Genomic DNA, 16,915 nt, shown 5'->3' with positions numbered 1-16,915 from the left:
CAACTTTTTTTTAATAATAGTACGACTCCATTTTTATTATTTTGCATCTGTCGTTATCAATAAATATAATATTATAAATATAATATAAATAAACATATAAAAAATATAATGTATAATTTAATTATGAATAAATATACTACTAATCATAAATATAATATAAACAAATAAATGTAAATTGTAATTTATAATTTAATTATAAATAAATATACTACTAATAATATAATATGAATAAATATATACAAAAATAATAATTTACAATTTAATAACAATAAATATATATTTAATAATAAATATAATATAAATACATTAATTAATAAAAAATAAATATAAATAATAAATAAATAAATATACTACTAATATACTAAATATATTACTAATAATAATATAATATAAATTCTAATTTATAATTTAATTATAAATAAATATACTACCAACAATAAATATAATATAAATAAATATATATAAATTATATTTTAATTATGAGTAAATATACTACTAATAATACATTTAATATAAAAAATATGTATATAAATTATAAATTATAATTTAATTACGAATAAATATACTACTAATAATAAATATAGTATAAATAAATATATATACATTATAATTTATAATTTAATTGTAAATAAATACACACAAAAAATAAATATAAATAAATAAATATAAATTACAATTTAATTATGAATAAATATACTACTAATAATACATTTAATATAAATAAATATATATAAATAATTTAATTATGAATAAATATACTACTAATAATAAATATAATATAAATAAATAGATATAAATAAATTATCATTCATAATTTAATTACAAATAAATATAATAATAAATAAATAAATATAAATTATAATTTAATTATGAATAAATATACTACTAATAATACATTTAATATAAATAAATAAATATAAATTATAATTTAATTATGAATAAATATACTACTAATAATAAATATAATATAAATAAATAGATATAAATAAATTATCATTCATAATTTAATTACAAATAAATATAATAATAATAAATAAATGTACTCAATTTTTTTCTTTAACATTGCAACACGGACAGCAGCACGCTGGGGAAGGTGGACTCACACAGCACCACCGTCGTGGAGGACAACAAAAAAAAAAAAGGAGAAATAAAAAGGAAAGTACCTTTCTTGTGAGTAGCTTCATTTTTGGAGCCTTTGGGGTCTAATAATACAAACAGACGAGAATTAAACACAGAATTTTCTAACAACAGCTCAGCAAACTACCGTTGTTTGTCCTCGGAGGAAAACAACGTCCAATCAGGGAGGAGGCGACAAGACAGCAAGGCCGCCATCGCACGCTGCCAACGCTTGGCGGGGAACGGGTAAGGGGGGGGTCGCGGTTGGCAGCGGGGGAGGGGGTGTTGGGCAACATACTGTGAAGGCAGTAGCAGCGGGTGGTGGTAAGGGGGGGGGGATGCACGAGTCTAAAAGAAGGAAGTAACTGCCATAATGCAGGAAAGAGGCGAGATGAAGCCAAGAGGGGGCGGGGTAAAGAGGGGGGGGGGTCGGGGCGGCTGAAGTCTAACAAGCAAAATGCACTACATATGATGCAGGATTGCGAGGGGTTGGGGGGGGGTCAGAATGCAAAGACTACATGTCAAACTGGCTTCCGTTTCATTTTAGCCGAGAGCGTTCCTTGTGGAGACAGGAAGTGATGTCACACTGGCACATCCCAGCCAGCGACGAGCGACCTCCTCCAAGGTCACACACGTCTTCAAACGTAAACGCTTTCACTTTCGTCAAAAAAAGGTCACGGTGCGTTTCAGTTGATTAGCTTGGTCATTCTGCAGCATCAGACTCCGGCCGCAGTGGGCGGGGCCTGAGGGATGACGGGCAGCCATGTTGAGATCCGTTCGTGTCGGCGGGAAAAACCTGTGTCAACTCCTACGCTCGTCTAAGCCAGAGAAAGGAAATCTTCGCTTAAACCACTTCCGCCACAGCCGTGAGCTAGTGTCATGGCTAAGCCCGAGCTTAAGGCGGAGCTTAAGGCTTAAGGCGGAGCTTAGCCTCAAGCTATCCGACATCGCTGCTCCTGATCTTGACATAAAAACCACAGCCTCGTTTTGCCTCCAAAATGGCCTCCTAACACGCAACAGCGGCTAATTAGCAGCTTGACTTGACTAAGCTAGTGCTAGTACCCCCCTTCTACTGCTGATCTACTAAAGATCTTCTTCTGGTAGGTTCCATGTCGATATAGCCCTAGAACACAATCATCTAGGTGCCTTGAAAGATCAGTCAAATCCTCTAACCCTTCCAATGGCGCCATGACGCCATCATCCAACAGCAAAGAGACACGACAGTACCCCCCTTTACTGCTGATTACTAAAGATCTTCTTCTGGTAGGTTCCATGTTGATGTAGCCCTAGAACACAATCCTATAGCCCTTCCAACGACGCCATGACGCCGTCATCAAACAGCAAAGGGACGCGACAGTACCCCCCTCTACTGCTAATTACAAAAGATCTTCTTCTGGTAGGTTCCATGTTGATGCAGCCCTAGAACACAATCCTATAGCCCTTCCAACGGTGCCATGACGCTGTCATCCAACAGCAAAGGGACACGACAGTACCCCCCTCTACTGCTAATTACTAAAGATCTTCTTCTGGTAGGTTCCATGTTGATGTAGCCCTAGAACACAATCCTATAGCCCTTCCAACGGTGCCATGACGCTGTCATCCAACAGCAAAGGGACGCGACAGTACCCCCCTTCTACTGCTGATTACTAAAGATCTTCTTTTGTTAGGTTCCATGTTGAATTAGCCTTAGAACACAATCCTATAGCCCTTCCAACGGCGCCATGACGCGTCATCAAACAGCAAAGGGACGCGACAGTACCCCCCTTCTACTGCTAATTACTAAAGATCTTCTTCTGGTAGGTTCCATGTTGATGTAGCCCTAGAACACAATCCTATAGCCCTTCCAACGGCGCCATGACGCCGTCATCAAACAGCAAAGGGACGCGACAGTACCCCCCATTCTACTGCTGATTACTAAAGATCTTCTTTTGTTAGGTTCCATGTTGAATTAGCCCTAGAACACAATCCTCTGGCCCTTCCAATGGCGCCATGACGCCATCATCCAGCAGCAAAAGTACACGACAGTACCCCCCCTTTACTGCTGATTACTAAAGATCTTCTTCTGGTAGGTTCCATGTTGATGTAGCCCTAGGACACAATCCTCTAGCCCTTCCCATGGCGCCATTGACGTTGACGCCGTCATCAAACAGCAAAGGGACGCGACAGTACCCCCCTTCTACTGCTGATTACTAAAGATCTTCTTTTGTTAGGTTCCATGTTGAATTAGCCCTAGAACACAATCCTCTGGCCCTTCCAATGGCGCCATGACGGCATCATCCAGCAGCAAAAGTACACGACAGTACCCCCCTAATGACCGGCTAATGACTATATTTTGGAAACAGCATAATCGAGGGAAGAGTCAAGTGTACAGTAGCGGTACACGAGACATGAAGAGTCGTTTGTATTGATACTGGTTCATTTCCTGCCCCCCCCAGCCCCCCCTCCTTATGATGCTTCATGGCGGTTACGGCCCAGAGAGAATCATCGTGTTGTCATCACAAGAAGGTTGTCAGGGATTTGAACCACACACACACACACAAACACAAAAAGAGCGCATGAATGAACGACTCTCAGCACTCACACTCGTCCGGACGACACGACAAGAGTCTGGACATTCGGGTCAGCCTGTCGGCTAACGATGCAATTATCTCTCCGAGCCGTCAGGAGGAGGATGAATGTGAATCTTCATCGTCGCTTGTTCTAATTAATAGCACCCCCACCCCCCCACCCACTAAAAAGATGGCTGACCTCAGCCGTGTAAAGGCGCCGCCGCGTCTTATTAGAAGCGATGAAGAGCAGCAAGTGTCGCTCGGCTCCGTTTAAAGAGTGATTTGGAAAAAGGTCAGCAGCGGCACCGCGGCGTCACTAAATCACAGCGGCGCTACGTTACATCACAGTTACAAGACCACGAGACAACTTCTCGGCCATTTTGAAATGTAAAAAAAAATGTTTGCATGTTAAAAAATGTCTGTTTGCAATCTAAGTTATTTTTCATTTTTATTTTAGATACTTTTTATTTAAATTTTTTTTTTATTTTACGGTCATTTCTAAACCCTACTCTTTATATTTATATACTTTTTTTTAATTGTTTTTTTTTTTATATTTTATGGTCATTTCTAAACCCTACCCTTCATATTTCCATAATTTTTAATTGTTTTTTTTTATTTTATTTCATGGTATTTCTAAACCCTATCCTTTATATTTATATACTTTTTTAAATTGCTTTTTAATATTTTATGGTCATTTCTAAACCCTACTCTTTATATTTATATACTTTTTTTAATTGTTTTTTTTTTTATATTTTATGGTCATTTCTAAACCCTACCCTTTATATTTCCATAATTTTTAATTGTTTTTTTTTATTTTATTTCATGGTATTTCTAAACCCTATCCTTTATATTTATATACTTTTTTTATTGCTTTTTAATATTTTATGGTCATTTCTAAACCCTACTCTTTATATTTATATACTTTTTTTAATTGTTTTTTTTTTTATATTTTATGGTCATTTCTAAACCCTACCCTTTATATTTCCATAATTTTTAATTGTTTTTTTTTATTTTATTTCATGGTATTTCTAAACCCAATCCTTTATATTTATATACTTTTTTTTATTGCTTTTTAATATTTTATGGTCATTTCTAAACCCTACCCTTTATATTTCCATAATTTTTAATTGTTTTTTTAAATTTTATTTCATGGTATTTCTAAACCCTATCCTTTATATTTATATACTTTTTTTTTATAGTTTTTAAAATATTTTATCGTCATTTCTAAACCATACCCTTCATATTTCTATACTTTTTTATAGTTTTTAAAAAATATTTTATGGTCATTTCTAAACCCTACCCTTTATATTTATATACTTTTTTTTAATATATATTTTATGGTCATTTTTAAACCCTACCCTTTATATTGATATAATTTTTATAGTTTTTTAAAAATATTTTATGGTCATTTCTAAACCCTACCCTTTATATTTATATACATTTTTAATTGTTCTTTCAAATATGTTATGGTCATTTCTATTCCTACTATTTTTGTTACATTTTGAAGGCATTTATATTATTTTTAATATATATTTTTTTTACTTTTAAGTAAAGTGATTGTTATTTTTCATTATTTTATGTTTACATTTTTATTTAAGTCATTGCTATTTTGATTTAATTGTTATTGTTTGGGGTTTTTTTTTGTGTCATTTTTCATTTGTGTTTTATTAAGAACATGCAACTCCACAGAGATGCCCCCCAAATGGAGAATCGAACCCATGTCTTCCTGACCTCCTTCCCGACATGCCAACCACTCGTCCAACCGTCTTGGTATTTTATATGCACACAAAAAAAAACCTCAAACGTACGCCAGCACGGTATTTACGACCGCACTACACCGTCAACATTCACACACACACACACATGAACTAAGTACACGCTGTACACGGTATACGTTCTTGGAATAGAGTACTAACAGAAGTATTCCATCGGAGACGCAGTACGTCTGATGCCGAGGACGTTAGCATGACCCAGTTAGTGCATGAACGTTACAACGAGAAGATACCAAGAACAAGTTGAGTAGAATATCATCGGTTGTCTTTCCACTTCCTGAAAAGTACCAAAGCACAGCTGTCAATCAAAGCTCGGCGTCCGTGATTGGTCGGTTGCAGACCGTCCGTCTGTCGTGTGTACTCGTGATGCTAAAGTGAGAAACCTGTGACATGTGTCTTAATGGAGGGGGGGGGGGGTCTCTTCACTGAGAGAGTAAGCAGCGTCTTTTGAGAAGGGGGGGGGCGAGGAGGCGGGGCACTGAGGATACCATGTAGCCAACTAGCATCATGGGTAAAAAAAAAAAAACAAAAACATCCTATTAGCATCTAACGGGTGAGCCGGGTGCAAGGGCTGGGAAAAAAAAAGGCAGTTTGGGAATCTAACGAGCGGACACATTTCAAGTTTGTAGCATTTCGAGCACGTTTGTTTACCTTTGTTCCACACTGCAAAGGGCAAAGGGCAAAGGGCAAAGGTCGGCAGGTTGAGAACAAGCACATGAGATGGTTAAACAGCCAGAGAACATGAGCCGCCAATCAGGGGTGTCACCATTGCAATTTGACCACCGAGCTCGTTGAACAATGACGGATAGCATATGATGCTAACGTACCGGCACTCCTCTTGGACTCCCGCTGGGTTCCGTTGGCCCCCCATCGATGGCCCCCGTTCTAAAGCTAATCATCTCTGTTGTTGTTATTGTGATTATTATTATTATTATTATTATTCGTCAAAATGGAGGATCCTGGTACTGGGACAGGAAGTCAACGCTGCTCTACAAAAAAATTAAAATTTAAAAAATTAAAAACAATTAAAAAACTTGTAAATGGTATTAGGAAAGCAGGAAGTGAACAAATGTAACAGTCACTGATTGTAAAAATTAAAATTAAAATAAAAAAATTAAAAACAATTAAAAAACTTGTAAATGATATTAGGAAAGCAGGAAGTGAACAAATGTAACAGTTACTGATTGTAAAAATTAAAATAAAAAAAATTATAAAAAAAAACATAAATTATATTAGGAAAGCAGGAAGTGAACAAATGTAACAGTTACTGATCGTAAACATTAAAATTTAAATTAAAAAATTAAAAACAATTAAAAAACTTGTAAATTATATTAGGAAAGCAGGAAGTGAACAAAAGTAACAGTTACTGATTGTAAAAATAAAAAAAAAATTAAAAAAAACGTGAATGATATTAGGAAAGCAGGAAGTGAACAAATGTAACAGTTACTGATTTTAACAATTAAAATTAAAATATTAAAAGCAATTAATAAAAAACTTAAATGATATTAGGGAAAGCAGGAAGTGAACAAATTTAACAGTTACTGATTGTAAAAATTAAAAAAACAAAACAAAAAAGTAAATGATATTAGGAAAGCAGGAAGTGAACAAATGTAACAGTTACTGATTTAAAAATTTTTAATTAAAATATTAAAAACAATTAATAAATTTTTTTAAATTATATTAGGAAAGCAGGAAGTGAACAAATGTAACAGTTACTGATTGTAAAAATTAAAATAAAAAAATTAATTAAAAAAAATTAAACTATATTAGGAAAGCAGGAAGTGAACAAATGTAACAGTTACTGATTGTAAAAGTACCAGATGGAGGGGTAGGATTTAATAAGCTTTGCTTCTTCCTACTCCTTTTGGACATGTGGAACTGGGAACTGATTATGGGATGCACTCAATTGGAATGAAATTAAACAATTACATTCCGGGACGGGGTCTAACCTCGCGGGAGTCCAGCGTTTGGCCAAATTGAAAGCGTACCGTCTGCCACCTAGTGGCTGGTGTATGAACTGCAGCACAAAGGCTTCGTAAAACAACCAAAAGTGAACGGAGGGCTAAAACTGTGACGACACCCCTGCTTTGAAATTTCAGATACAAACCGTTTTGGGCGACAAGTTCGCTTAATTTTCCGAGCAGACATCTCGAAATCGAACATAGACGCGGCGACAACCAGTGATCGCATCAAACGTAGGCCTCTCGGCCCTCTTTGGTGGCGGCTCCTACCTTTAAAGTTGGGGCGGATTCTGGCATCGTAGCCCGAAACTTTGCCCATGAGTTTGTCCAGGAACTCCGAAGGCGGCATTGGGGAGGCGGCCTTCCTCGCCGCGGCTTCTTTGGACGCCGCGAGGCTGGAAGACAAAAGACACCACAAAGTTGGAGGGAAGAAGCTCCGAGATCCCAAACAGGGTTTGGTCGAAGTCCGGAATATCAATGGGAAGCTAACAGCTAAGTTAGGTTTGGTTTAACTTGATAAGATTTCGTGTTTTAGAAACGGGAAGTCAACAAAACAATCAACGACGTCCGTCACAGGATGCTAGCTGGATGCTAGCTGTTTAGCGACAGTCAACAAAACAACACTTCTGACCGTCAAAATAAGAGCTAATTCTTTGTTTACTAGTGGTAACAACATAAGTATAGCATGAAAAATAGCGTACATAAACATTGTAGCATTAAACAAGGTATGCTAGTGCTAATACGCTAGCTTACCTCAAACAAACAGCTAACATTAGCCCGTGTATTTTTCTTCTACAAGTTGTTCGATGTTGCGCAACCAGGTTAGTTCATGTTTTAAGTGACGGTAGAACTAATTAACTCCATTAAAATATAAACAACTAATAGCATAGCATATCTGCTAATGTTTTTTCATGAATATTCCAAAAGTAAACATGTACTTCTGGGAAAAGTAACTTTAGAACAGTTACAGTACCGCTCAAAAGTTTGGGATCACTTGCAAATGTCTTTGTTTTGCAAAGAATTTTGCCAAGAACTGGGTCTAACAAGGACAGAAAAACGCTGCGCAACCGTGCAAGAAGATATATCTGAGAGTATTTTCCTAAACTAACTAACTAAACTAAAATCTCTTACCATGCTGTTAACTACTCCCTTCAGAGAGCAACACAAACTGGGTCTAACAAGGACAGAAAAACGCTGCACAACAACACAAGACCTGGGTTCAATTCCACCCTCGGCCATCTCTGTGTGGAGTTTGCATGTTCTCCCCCCGTGCATGCGTGGGTTTTCCCCGGGTACTCCGGTTTCCTCCCACATTCCAAAAACATGCTAGGTTAGTTAGCGACTCCAAAATTGTCCATAGGTATGAATGTGAGTGTGAATGGTTGTTTGCCTATACACTACCGCTCAAAAGTTTGCAAATGCAAATGTCTTAGTTTTTCAAAAGAAAAAATTTTCATGCATTTTACAAACATTTTTTTCCATTTCACAAAATATTTGTATCCATTTCATAAACAATAAAAATGAATGAAATGATTTTCAAAGAAGGATGTACATTTTTGCATAGAGGCCTACTATCAACAACTGTCAGTCCTCTGCATCTGTTAATTACTGTTAATAAACTTAAATAGCCAAAAACGTACCACTTCCACATGGATAGGGAGGATAACTATTAACAGTACTCTGGTTTCCTCCCACATTCCAAAAACATGCTAGGTTAATTAGCGACTCCAAATTGTCCATAGGTATGAATGTGAGTGTGAATGGTTGTTTGTCTATATGTGCACTGTGATTGGCCGGCAACCAGTCCAGAGTGTACCCCGCCTCTCGCCCAAAGACAGCTGGGATAGGCTCCAGCACCCCCGCTAAACTACAACTAAAATCTCTCACCATGCTGTTAACTACTCCCTTCAAAGAGCAGCACAAATTGGGTCTAACAAGGACAGAAAAACGCTGCACAAATATCATCTCAGTGCTAGTGGGCGGGGACAACAGCTCACGTTGAAATATGACTGGCTGTCGGCCTGTGCTGGAAACACCTCCACTCCCCTTTCCCTTTCCCCTAGTGCGAGTCCCATGGTTCAGATTGTTTATTTGTACTGATGTTGCTAAGCTTATTTTGGAATTTCCTGCCTTCCCTTTTTGTTTTTCCTCTTGAAAAAATGGCTGCCATTGAGTATATCGTGGGGATTTTGATGTGGCTAACAGCATTTATCATGGAGCAATCCCCAATTTTGGTGCTCGATTCCAGAAATGCGGTTATCAGGAACACGAGCAGGTCCATTGTCGTCGTCGGTGTCGCTTGGAATCTGAAGGGGAATCGGGAATGGAGCCAGCAGACTTCCATTACGAGCCGCGTCTCATTTCATTCCGCTCGGACTTGAAGAGTCTTTTCAAAGTCAGAAACTTTGCAGTAAAGTCACCATTTTTTTTTTTTTTTTTTTTTAAGCGTTGTGTCGCGGCGCGGCGGTCGCCGTCACCATGTCGCCACCCAAAACGCCGGAGTAGTTCTTCTCGGATAACCAAGCTAAATGGGTCGTTACTGTCGTCTATTTAAAGCCGCGCTATCCAGGCAGCGAGAGATGATGTAATCACACGCCGAGAGCGCGACCAGTGTCGTCAACTTGCATGCGCACTGCCGGGGTCACGGGTCAGTCCAGACCTCGCTCGACGGGACCGCGGTGCCGTTATCTCGCTGTGGGTGGGGGACGGAGGCAGTAAAGCGTTTTAGTCGATCTCTGGAAGGCTGAAAGGAAGTGGAAGTGACAACGACAATGACGAGGGAGGGGGAAAAAGTTTTTCGAGAGCAAGTCGAGCATTTACTGTGAAATTTCAGCTACTTCCTGTTCATTGAATCAATATTAAAGAACGCCACCATTTTTCTATTATTATCTTTTTTTTGTGGAAAAAATGTTATGCAAAAAGTATCATTTGAATACATTAAAGGAATCTGTAATTATTAAATTATAATTTATTTTAAATAAAAAAATAAAATTAAAAATAAATAAATAACAAATACATAATTAATAAATAATTAATTAATAAATAATAAATAAAATATAAAAAGGAATCTGTAACTAATGAATTATAATTTATTTTAAATTAAACAAAATAACATAATTGAGATCATTGCAATTGCAAAAATACATAATTAATGAATAATTAATAAATAAAATAAATTAATAAAAATATAAATAATAATAAAATAAATAAAATAACATAATTGTGATCATTGCAATTGCTTTAATAAAATTATTATTACTATTATATTATATTTTATTATTTCTTTTGATTATTTAGTCATACAAATCTGCAGCTTTGAATGTAATAATCCCGCAAATAATAAATAATAATAATAATAATAAATTAAATAATAATAATAATAAATTTCCCACCTACGTAATAAAATTTTCCCACTGCAAACGTAATACTGAATTTAATTTAAAAATTATTACATTTTGTTTGTGGGCGTTTATGTGCGTTTTAGTTACAGTATATTATTGTATGTGTGATTTTGTGTATATATGGGGAAGAAATAATCAAAAGAAATAATAAAATATAATAATAATAGTAATAATTTTATTAAAATAATTGCAATGATCAAAATTATTATTTTTTTATTTTATTATTATTTTATATTTTAAATATTTTTAATTTAAAATAAATTATAATTTAATAATTAATGTATTCAAATGATACTCTTTGAATCATATTTTTTTCCACAAAAAAAAATAAAAATAAATAATTATCTTGTTAAAATCCTCAAAATGACATCTACACCTTCAGAACAAACAACAAATAACAACCACAAAAATCATTATTTTTGTCTCATATTACATTTGTGGGAAGTTATTACCTTTACAGATTTTCACTTTCCCACACATGCGATAAAAATTCAGTATTATGTTCGCAGTAGGCAAATTTTATTAAGTTTGTGGGAAATTTATTACATTTGCGGGATTATTTGTATTCCGTTTGTGGTTTATTACGTTTACTGTAAACCATCCCAACCATCCCAACTATTCCAACACCAAACATGTAAGTCATGTGTCATGTTTTATTTCGCAGGAAGGCTAACACAACACGCTCCCTTCCTTTGACATTCAAAGTAAACAAGTCCAAAGTTAATGAATTGCTGCTTGTTGTGCTGTCCTGGGAGCCAATTAGCTTCTTGGAATTATTGTTATGTGTGTAAGATTTGATTGGGAAGCATGTGTCCGGGCCACGAGGCCAGCTGGAGCTTTGACCCCACTTGGGGTGATGAGCCGTTATGAGTTCTAAACGTTGCAGCCACACCAGGAGATTGATGCAAAAATGTTTGGGATCACTTGCAAATGTCTTTGTTTTCCAAAGAAAAACACATTTTCATGCATTTCCCAAACATTTTTATCCATTTCCCAAACAATGAAAATGAATATGATTTTGAAAGAAGGATGTACATTTTAGCATAGAGGCCTACTATCAACAACTGTCAGTCCTCTGCATCAATCTCCTGGTATGGCTGCTAATCCAACTTCATCATTTTATAAGGCTAATAGATTAACTAAAACTAAAACTAAAATCTCTTACCATGCTGTTAACTACTCCCTTCAGAGAGCAGCACAAACTGGGTCTAACAAGGACACAAAAACGCCGCACAAATAGTAGCCGTCAAACACCAGTGTCGGTATCAACAGTGAAGCGGGCCACTTCAGGATGCTGGACTTCTGGTAATGGTAATGGTAATGGTAATGGTTTAATTTCATTTGAACATGCATCAGATTCCAATTGAGTGCATCCCATAATCAGTTCCCAGTTCCACATGTCCAAAAGGAGTAGGAAGAAGCAAAGCTTATTAAATCCTACCCCTCCATCTGGTACTTTTACAATCACTAACTGTTACATTTGTTCACTTCCTGCTTTCCTAATATCATTTTTTTAAATTAATTTTTTATTTTAATTCTTACAATGAGTAACTGTTACATTTGTTCACTTCCTGCTTTCGTAATATCATTTTTTTAATAAATTTTTTATTTTAATTCTTACAATCAGTAACTGTTACATTTGTTCACTTCCTGCTTTCCTAATATCATTTAAATTTTTTCATTCATTTTTTTAATTTTAATTTTTACAATCAGTAACTGTTACATTTGTTCACTTCCTGCTTTCCTAATATAGTTTTTTTTAATTATTGTTATTTTTTAAAATATTTTTATTAAAAAAAAAATCTTAATTTTTTGTCATGTACCGAAGTACAAGGTGATATGACCATACAATGACATAATGGGTACCGTAGTAGTACCATAGTTCTTATTGGCTAAGTTGTTGTTGTTGGAGATGCTGATTGGCTGCCGTGTTTTCACTGTGTCCTCCTCCAGCCATCCAACAAGCAGCATCAATCAGAGACTTAAACGACTTAGTACAAGGAGAAGCAAATCAATAAGTAACCAGAGTTGGAAAAATGGAACGTGGCCATGGACAGTTTGGAGCGGCAAAGCCGAGTAAGTCCTCGCCGTTGGTGTCTGGACTTGTTCTCCCGCTCCCCTGATCAAAGTTGCGCTTGCAGTGATTATTTCAGATCAATGCGGGCGCCGCTGAGAAGAAACAGCTGAAGCAGGGAGGGGAGTGTAAAGCACGCACAGCGGGGGGGTGGGGGGCGGGTGGCGGGGGGCGGCGGGGCGCGAGTGGGAGGCACGCGCTAACACCAGGATGCAATCATTGGCACTAAGTGCTCCTCATTATGTTCTTCTAAAGACCTGAACCCTTAATTGATCCCGTCTTGACATTTTATAAGCCCCCCCCCCCCCCCCCACATGCCCCCCAGGCATGACAAGACACTCAGACACTCACTCACAGACGAAGTAGTATCCTTTTCATACAGTACTTTCAAGCCAAATCAGGGAAAAAACACAACACACCTCCAGTATCACTCGGATACTGCGAAGATCCGATGAACATCCAGCAGCAACACGATGTTTGGTCATGAGTACTATTTTTATGAAAAATACACTGAACCAAGTCGACCTTGAAATGCGTTTGTTTACTCTGCTGTAGTCCAGAGAAAGACAACACACCTCCAGTATCACTCAGATACTGCGAAGATCCGATGAACATCCAGCAGCAACACGATGTTTGGGTATGAGTACTATTTTAATGAAAAATACACTGAACCAAGTCGACCTTGAAATGCGTTTGTTTACTCTGCTGTAGTCGAGAGAAAGACAACACACCTCCAGTATCACTCGGATACTGTGAAGATCCGATGAACATCCAGCAGCAACACGATGTTTGGGTATGAGTACTATTTCAATGAAAAATACACTGAACCAAGTCGACCTTGAAATGCGTTTGTTTACTCTGCTGTAGTCGAGAGAAAGACAACACACCTCTAGTATCACTCGGATACTGTGAAGATCCGATGAACATCCAGCAGCAACACGATGTTTGGGTATAAGTACTATTTTAATGAAAAATACACTGAACCAAGTCGACCTTGAAATGCGTTTGTTTACTCTGCTGTAGTAGAAAGGTGCCCCCCTCCCCCGCCGAGGTGCCCCCCCTCCCCCGGATGACATCACTTCCTGAACTGAGACTGCATTTACCGTTTACTTCAACAAAAAAATTCAACAATACCGATCATGTTGTTGTGTATTAGCTTAGCTATATTTGATTACACCCAAGCTAACTCATTATAATTCATTGTTTCTGATTAATATATGATTTTATTGATTTATTCATGTATTGAAATAAATAATTATGCGTATGTTTGAGTCGATACGGCAGCTCACAATCCAAAAAAAAAAAACAATATCCTGTTGAATGGGTATCGAAGTATTGATTACTGTGACAACCCTGCTAGGAATCAGATTCCAAGTACTTGTAGTAATACACCGTTTCTGTGTATTATCATGTTGAACATAAAAACACTTCAAAAAAGCCAAAATGGACGTCCTTTGGATTTTTCCCATGAGGCATGACTGATATGCGGCACGTCTGACTTTTAACGCCTCACGTCCTTCACGCCACAGCGCTCCCGGACGCGGAGGCAACAAAGGGGATCTCCCGGCCGGAAATCAAACCTGTGTAAATCCAAAATTTGTAATATATTTTAGCTACCGATGCTAGGAAATAATTCTAACTTGATAAACAATAAACATGGCGGAGGACAAAAAGGGAATGTGCATTCATCAGATGTGTCCTCGGTCATTGACAAGCTAATCAATGGACGTGGAACGAGGCTGCAGTGGGGGGGGGGGCGGGGGGGGGGTTTGGAGGATGGGGGGGGCAGGTATCTATTAAACACAATCCGAGCCTGAGGAGCTGAGATGGCAATATCCCAAAGCTCTCCATTAACTTAAGAGTGTGCACGGAATGCAAAAGCCCTCTGCAGCACACACATGAGGGGGAGGGGGGGGGGTGATGTGGGGTGGTGGGGGGCGGGCGGACGACATCAGGTAGAAAAACTGCGTCAACACTTCACATAATGAAATACTTAAGAGGCATGCGTGGGGAATAATACTCCGACACAAAGCAATAAGGAGGCTGAATATCTGCATGCAATAAACATTTCCACTCAATAACGTCCCTGCATGAAGACAAAGAATATGCTGTGACTCATGCCCCGCCCACCCTCCAGCAATCAGCCAATCGGCTGAGGTGTCTTCAACTGTTGCTTGGTCAATATCTCGTCTTGTGCACTTCTGTACTTACACTTAGTTACTCAATAGAATTATTCAAAGTGTGCACATGCATACTTTTGAGCGCACAAGTGTGCACTTGCGTACTTACAGTTAGTCTTACGAGTGCATAAGTGTGCACTTGCGTACTTTCACTTAGTCTGTTGATGGATCAGTGTGCACTTGGGTACTTACACTTAGTCATTCAATAGACAAGTGTGCACTTGCATAATTACACTTGGGCTTTTGAGTGCATAAGTGTACACTTGCGTACTTACACTTAGTCTGTTGATGGATAAGTGTGCACTGGGTACTTACACTTAGTCATTCAATCGGCAAGTGTGCACTTGGGTACTTACACTTAGTCATTCAGTAGACAAGTGTGCACTTGCATACTTAGTCCGTTGATGGATAAGTGTGCACTTGCGTACTTAGTCCGTTGAAGTGTGCACTTGCATACTTTCACTTAGTCTGTTGATGGATAAGTGTGCACTGGGTACTTACACTTAGTCATTCAATAGACAAGTGTGCACTTGGGTACTTACACTTAGTCATTCAATAGACAAGTGTGCACTTGCGTACTTCGTCCGTTGATGGACAAGTGTGCACTTGCGTACTTAGACTTAGTCTGTCGATGGATAAGTGTGCACTTGGGGACTTACACACAAGTGTGCACTTGCATACTTTCACTTAGTCTGTTGATGGATAAGTGTGCACTGGGTACTTACACTTAGTCATTCAATAGACAAGTGTGCACTTGGGTACTTACACTTAGTCATTCAATAGACAAGTGTGCACTTGCGTACTTCGTCCGTTGATGGATAAGTGTGCACTTGCGTACTTCGTCTGTTGATGGATAAGTGTGCACTTGCGTACTTCGTCCGTTGATGGATAAGTGTGCACTTGCGTATTTACACTTAGTCTGTTGATGGATAAGTGTGCAATTGGGGACTTACACTTAGTCATTCAATAGACAAGTGTGCACTTGGGTACTTACACTTAGTCATTCAATAGACAAGTGTGCACTTGCGTACTTCGTCCGTTGATGGACAAGTGTGCACTTGCGTACTTAGACTTAGTCTGTCGATGGATAAGTGTGCACTTGGGGACTTACACACAAGTGTGCACTTGCATACTTTCACTTAGTCTGTTGATGGATAAGTGTGCACTGGGTACTTACACTTAATCATTCAATAGACAAGTGTGCACTTGGGTACTTACACTTAGTCATTCAATAGACAAGTGTGCACTTGCGTACTTCGTCCGTTGATGGATAAGTGTGCACTTGCGTACTTCGTCCGTTGATGGATAAGTGTGCACTTGCGTACTTCGTCCGTTGATGGATAAGTGTGCACTTGCGTATTTACACTTAGTCTGTTGATGGATAAGTGTGCAATTGGGGACTTACACTTAGTCATTCAATAGACAAGTGTGCACTTGCATAATTACACTTGGGCTTTTGAGCGCATAAGTGTGCAGTGGTGTACTTATACTGAGTCTTACGAGTGCATAAGTGTGCATTTGCATACTTAGTCTTTTGAATGCATAAGTGTGCAATTGCATACTTATGCATTCAAAAGACTAAGTGCAAGTATGCAAGTGCACACTTATGCATTCAAAAGACTAAGTGTAAGTGTGCACTTGCATACTTTTTCACAGATCGCTGCTTACCACCTCAACAGCGGCCATCTTGGCGATGTAGCGGAAGAGTTAGGCACTAACTTGAAATAACGGAGACCGAGGTGAAGTACACTCAGAAGAAACTCCGAAGTAAGTACACAGTGTACAGGCTCGGTACCTGTTGATGAAGTTATTGGTTATGTTGCTGCCAGTCACACTGGCGGCCATTTTGGCGTTTCCCTGAC

General features: G+C 37.9%; 1 protein-coding gene across 5 annotated transcripts in view; it reads right to left on the bottom strand.

The window, feature by feature from the left end:
* The window catches only part of glra1 (glycine receptor, alpha 1), a 108,429-nt gene that overhangs the window by 29,055 nt on the left and 62,459 nt on the right, over positions 1-16,915 (bottom strand). For 2 of the 5 annotated variants that reach the window (XM_078788531.1, XM_058064700.2), the window contains 2 exons: positions 7,669-7,793; positions 1,164-1,202 (listed from right to left, as the gene is read on the bottom strand). In XM_078788531.1, the coding sequence (XP_078644657.1) occupies positions 1,164-1,202; positions 7,669-7,747 (118 nt within the window). In that variant the 5' untranslated portion in view covers positions 7,748-7,793. Of the gene's footprint in view, positions 1-1,163; positions 1,203-6,088; positions 6,101-7,668; positions 7,794-16,915 lie in introns of all 5 variants that reach the window. The other 3 variants (XM_078788532.1, XM_058064701.2, XM_058064699.2) reach the window with 2 other exon arrangements.

Source organism: Doryrhamphus excisus, linkage group LG23, assembly GCF_037039965.1.
Source record: "Doryrhamphus excisus strain RoL-2023G ecotype Guam linkage group LG23, RoL_Dexc_Guam_v1.1, whole genome shotgun sequence".
NCBI lineage: Eukaryota > Metazoa > Chordata > Actinopteri > Syngnathiformes > Syngnathidae > Doryrhamphus > Doryrhamphus excisus.
The sequence above is the reverse complement of the archived record's forward strand: the minus strand, read 5'-3'. Positions and strand labels throughout refer to the sequence as shown.